The 6132-nt window shown below is 40.6% G+C and overlaps 1 protein-coding gene across 3 annotated transcripts in view; it reads left to right on the top strand.

Moving 5' to 3' along the window:
- The window catches only part of LOC107090926 (protein quaking-B-like), a 38375-nt gene that overhangs the window by 14510 nt on the left and 17733 nt on the right, over nucleotides 1–6132 (top strand). For all 3 annotated transcript variants that reach the window (XR_001481503.1, XM_015384570.1, XM_015384571.1), the window contains exon 3: nucleotides 1114–1230. Coding sequence is in view for 2 of the 3 variants with exons in the window: in XM_015384570.1 (XP_015240056.1) it covers nucleotides 1114–1230 (117 nt within the window). In the remaining variant the exon portion in view is untranslated. The remainder of the gene's footprint in view (nucleotides 1–1113; nucleotides 1231–6132) is intronic.

Raw genomic sequence — 6132 nt, forward strand, 5'->3', positions numbered from 1 at the left:
AAAAAAGTTAGAATTCTGACTTTTTTCCCATGTTAAACAGAAATAAAATTTAAAAATCAGGTAACTTTTTTTTTTTCAGTGGCCCTAATCCTCTTCCGTAGTAAAGCTTCTGTCACTACTTTTACTTTTATCCTTGAAGTAGTTTTAAAAATGGTACTTTTACACTTTTACTGGAGTAAAAAGCTAAAGTTGATCCTCTAACTTCTAAAAAAAAGTATTTTTAAATAGTCTGATTTATACTGGAGTAATGAACATTAATACTTTTGACACCACTGCTTTTCCAAACCTTAATGGCGGCTGAGTCTGTGAGGTTTAGAGGTAAATACTTTCCCACCACGCTGCTTTGAATATAGATCTATTTCCTTCTTAAATCTTATCACCGTCTAAAAAAATTCTCTTTGTAATAAAATAATGTTTGATGACCTGAAACATTAGAATGTAACTTTCCAAAAAGCAGAATAAGAAGAAAAAAAGATGAAAGTTTGAGCTGTTGGACGGACATAGCGTGGCTCACATGATGCTCGCCATGCATCAGCTCGCCAATCAGCCACTACAGTGGCGGGCTGTCCTGGCTCACATGACGGCGGGCTAACAGGACGCACGCAGGAGTCCATTGGAAAACCCTTGACATGAAGGTTAAATTTAGAGAGCCGACCTCTGTCTGGTTTATCGCGGTGGATGGTGGGGGGTCAGAGCGGGTCGCAGTAAACGGCAGAACACGTTCAGGGAACTTTAACAGAAAAATAAAAGGAGGGGAAAAGGATGGCAGGATTTTTGTGAAAGAGGAGGCAGAGAAATAAAGGAAAAAGTGGCAGGCATACGGAGGGGCAGCTGTCAGGTTAATCAGTCAGACTTGGTGACAGATAAGGTTGAGGGAACGGCGGCGTGCCGTCATGCCACCAACACCAGCCAGCGAACACATAATCAGCTATTTCTGTCTCTCTTAGTAACACAAACACTTGTCAGCCACACAAACCCCGCAGGCATCCGTAGGCCCACACACACGTTTAAAAAAAGACAACTTTGGCCTGAGATGGACAGCGTGACCCCCCCACCTTCACCCCCTTCATGCAGCTTTTGTTCATGTTGTAATTTTTCGCCTTTTTCCCGTAGTTCAATTTTGTAGGTCGGATCCTGGGCCCCCGCGGCCTGACAGCCAAACAGCTGGAGGCAGAGACCGGCTGCAAGATCATGGTGCGAGGAAAAGGCTCCATGAGAGACAAGAAGAAGGTAAACATGTCCAACGACCACAGATCCACTGATACCGGCGTTTTTAGGGCGAATATTTTGACATCTGTCTCACAGAGGCGTAACCAGAACATTTTAATAAGGGTGGCCAGGCAATAACCAATGAACACTGAAAGCAGATCGGCACCAGAACCTCAGGGTCAAGCTACACTGTTCCAACTGAAAAATGACCAATCATCCATATTTTCCAAATAAAGACAGACTATATTTTCCTACAGCCTTTGCTAACAAATATATTTAAACATCCGTGCTTTCTGGATAAAAGGTATATCTGTTAAAGTTCCTTCAGGTTTGAGTTCCGGGGCGAAAATCTTTTCCATTGTCATTGCTTACCTACTTTTAGCAATAATCATTTTGCATAAAATTGATATTTACAAGCACTAAATTAATTACTTAATACGTTTTTATTAAAATATTTATCTATTAATTAACTGAACTCCTAGATGACTTGCAGAGACGCATCATTTTCTCTTTACCCCATAAAACACAAAACCTAGTTCTGAAAAGAGCATTAATTCTTTATTTATCATCTTTAATGTTAATATATTGATGTGCAAAATCAACCAAAGTGTTTTTGTTGTCAAGTTATTGATAATATATGAAAAATTAACATGTTTAGAATATTTCACTTGAGAGTATTAGTGCTCCCACAATTTATATTAGTGGGAAAAAATGGTAGGGCCTTGGCCACCCCTGGCCCCCCCATCTAGCTCCGCCCCTGCCGATCCCTGACATTATCTCTTGATTCTTCTTCCTCCATTTAAATGATAAAAAGGACACAATGATAATAAATGTTAGAAATGTTTCAATTTATTGAAAAATAAACCTTTATTAACAAATCAAAGAAAATTAATTGAGTAATAATTCGGCCAACGTTCGCAAATATCCGCTGTTGGAGGCAGAAAAAAATGGAAAAATTTAGATATCGTCCAGAGAATGCTTCGTTCAATCTCTACTGAAAACACAACGCTGCCATTTTCTTTTTAGTTTTGGCCCTTTTAGGATTTATTTTACTAAAATCAGATACAGTTTAGAGATTTCATTCCCCTAAACTCAAAACAAAACCTCTGCGATCAGACCTGCGATAAATAGGTTTCCATTTATGATAGATTTAGCAGGGTTCCCGCGGGTCCTTAAAAAGTCTTAAAAGGCATTGAATTCTTCAAAATAAAACAAAATAAAATGTCTTAAATCAGTCTTTTGTAGGTCTTAATTTTTAAAACATCATAAATAGGATTATTTTTATTAGGATTTATTTTTGTAATCTAAATAAAACATTAAAATTGACCTTTTTTTTATTTAAATTTTTTTTTTATGTTTTTAGCTTTCTTCCTGTATGGGAAGCTTTTCAAAATGTGAAACATTAGTGCAGTGGTTTATGTTAAAATAAACCTTTGGGTTACGTTGTCGCAAGAAGGTTTTTCTTGTGAATTTGGTCTTAAATTTTTATTTCAAGTGGCATTAAAAAGTCTTAAATTTAACTTGTCTTATGCTGTAGGAACCCTGTTTAGGATACGCCCCCCCGCTCTACTCAGGATATTTCTCTCTCCAGTTTAGAGAAATAAACGCTGTAATGCTTATTTAATGCCTCACCAGCATTGTTAGCATTAATGAAACGATAATTGCAAAGAGGAAGAAAGCTTGACTGATGATGTCATTCGATCTTCACGGCTGAATGACATCATTTAGCCCATAATGCCGGCAGCTCAGGAAGGATAAACATGGCTGACAAACAGCTCCTACTGGTTAGCGTTCGCAGATATTCCGTTCAGTAACGGGATAAATAGTTATTTTCCAACAAAAACCTGTTTTGTGTCTGAATGGGAGGTGAAATTGCCATTTAAAATCTTCGTTTTTGGCAATCTATCCACTTTACTGTAATTAGGCTTTAACTCTACATCTGATAAGAATCCAGAATTATTCCAATGTTAAGCCCAAGTCCAAGTCCTTCATCCTGTTTGAGCTGAGTCAGTTCTCCCTCAGGTTGAGAGGAGGCGAGTTAAAGCTCAGTTTCTAGTCTTTGTTTAGTAGCTGTAGGTCAAACCGAAGGGAAAAGTCAGAGCCTGGTCTCAATATTTAGAAACAGATCCAAGTCAAGTTCCAACTTTTAAGAGACCAGTTGGTTAATCGACTGTTTAAGGGGCAAGTCAGAGGCAAGTTTCACATGATTTAGGTACAAGTCGTCGTCACGTCTCTTGTCCTTAAAGCCAGGTTTAAAAGTTCACAGCTCACGATGTTTGTTCTCACACTGTGCGACCCGACGCTCTGATGCGATCTACCTGCTCGCACTGCGCGTCTAAAAAGCACACGTCGGACTCAGCGCCAAGAGATGGCGCTGGTCGGACTCGTTAATCTGGAAGAAGAAGAACTTGTTTGCACATGTGCAGTGGTTCTGGTAAATCGGCTTGTAGCTCTGCTTCGCAGCAGGATTTTCCCACCAACACGACTGGATTTCAAACGTTTGATTTTGTCCAGACCTTACGATTCCTGTGGGGGGGGGGTGGTCGTTACAGGCTGATCGCCCCTCGTTACGGCCTGTATAGTACAAGACACACAGTCAGGCTGAAACTCGGTCCCATTGAAAAACTCATACAGTGTCTGCCCGGCTTAAAGTGACGGGGGAGTGGCGGTCTAGTGGTCGGGGCATAGAGCTCGGAAATCCTGAGGTTCTGAGTTTGAGTCCCACTCCCACAGGCTCCCGGGGCGCCCCGCAATGGCAGCCCACTGCTCCCCAAGAGGATGGGTTGAATGCAGAGAGTTCATTTCATGCTCTGTACCGGTGACAGTGGAATGACAAATAAAAAAAAAAATCTAGAACTTAAAGTCCAGCGTTTCATTAGAAAAAGGCCAGCAGAAGTTTCCGGTGTCTGAGTGTTGATCTCATTTGTTGCTTGAAGTTAGAGTCGGGTCATGAAGAGGGCGGGTCCATCTGAAGAGTCCGGTCTCACTTCATAAGGTCAAGTCTTTGGACCTGAAGGATCCCAGATTAAGTTCAGGCTGAAGCATTAAAGAAGGAAATCCAAACATTTTGATGGTGCAGATTTTTTCCCCTTTAGAAACGCTGTAATGCACTGGAAAAACGATCTAGAAATGAGTGAAAATTTCATAAATTAGGTGTATTTGCCCTTAATTTGAGTAGGTAAATTAGATAGTTTGCCAATGGAATGAGTTTTTTTTTATTCTTAAAATAAGATAATTAGATAATATGCACCTGAAATAAGACAATGCAATTGTGTTTTCTTATTTAAAGTGAAAATCATCTTGTTCAATTGGCAAAATGTCTCTTTTACCTCCTCAATCCAAAAACAAACGCATTTTTTTTACGAAAATATGACTTATCTAGAGTTAGATTTTTTCCAGTGTGTGTTGGTCTGATCCACACTGGAAAAATGATCTAGAAATAAGTAAAGATTTCCTAAATTAAGTGTTTTTAACCTGGATTTGAGTCGGTAAATTAGATAATTTGCCAACGGAATTAGTGTTTTTACTCTTAAAGTAAGATAGTTAGATAATATGCACTTGAAATAAGACAATGCAATTTTCTTTTTATATTTTAAATCTAAATCTTGTTCCGTTGGCAAAATGTCTGTTTTATCTCCTCAATTCAAGAACAAATGCACTTATTTTAAGAAAAAATGACTTATTTAGATTTTGATTTTTCCAGCGCATTATGGTTTTAAGACGAAATGTAGGAAAAAAACCATCCAAGGGGCGTGAATTCTTTTCCAAGGACCCGTGTTTATCCTCCAGAGCTGAACTCTTTCCTGTCCTGGTGTTCGGTCCATCTGTCCCCCCCTCCCTCTCTCCCCTGGTGTCTGCTTTTGGACCCGGTCGGCTCCAGCTTTTCCAAACGGCAGGTGGAGCAAGTCCAGCATTCCTCCACCACCTCCACCCCACCCCCCTCTCTCTCTTTTCTACTCTCCAGAACATTCCCTACCCTGCACGCCCCTCAGAGGGAGACACGCAGAGAAACACGCAGAGACAGAGAGGAAGGAAAACAGAGACGTGGTGGGAGGCAGCTGGGGGAGAAGAGAAAAAGATGTTGACTTTCAGCGCTCCTCAGAATGAAGCATCTCGCTTGACAAAACAGCCTGAGAGGAAAACGTTTGCAGGGAGGCCAAGCAGAGATACAGCATTCAGAGTTTACTGCTGCTTCTCTGCCTCGCTTTGATTCTCCACTAACTTCCTGTTAGTAGTAAGACTCAGAGATGCTGGAGGCGGGAACTCGGCATCCCGAGTCGCTGCAGGAAGCAGACTGTGAGGTTATCTAATGATCCTCCATCATCTCTGGTCACCCGACAACAAACCTGACATAAAAATACAGAAACGTTTCCTGAAATTCCTGAACTTTCCCTGAGAGGGCAGCTGAAAAGGAGGATTCACCACTGGAACAAGCATTTATGCACCTTATTCTACGGCAAATTGTTTTACTTACCTGAACAAATGAAGGGAAGATAAACATATTTCAAGTTTAGATTTTAATTTTTGGACAGCTGAGAGCTTCGGTTCACGTCTGGAGCTGGAATGTGTCTCAACATCTGTCCTGAGTCTCCATATGAGATCCAATCCTGGCCTCCCTGCTCTGAATGTAAATATACGCAATTTCTCAAAGAGAAAAGTCAAACCTTCAGCTGACCCATGTCCAGGCTGATATGCTGAGTGCAGGGGCGGATTTAGGAAATCTGGGGCCCTCTGAACTGAGAAGACAACGCATAAACAGCCCCATTAACCAGATAGAGAAATGTTAATAGAATAGACATCCATTATCTGTTCTAGGTTGTGTCCCTCTCTTCTTGTCCCTTTTCTTCTTGTTTTCCTCTCTATGTTTTGTACTCAGCTGACTTTTCATGCTGTCTCTAAAGGAATGAAAGATTTTTTCCAAGC

Source organism: Cyprinodon variegatus, unplaced genomic scaffold, assembly GCF_000732505.1.
Source record: "Cyprinodon variegatus isolate N-32 unplaced genomic scaffold, C_variegatus-1.0 Scaffold316, whole genome shotgun sequence".
NCBI classification, from domain to species: Eukaryota; Metazoa; Chordata; class Actinopteri; order Cyprinodontiformes; family Cyprinodontidae; genus Cyprinodon; species Cyprinodon variegatus.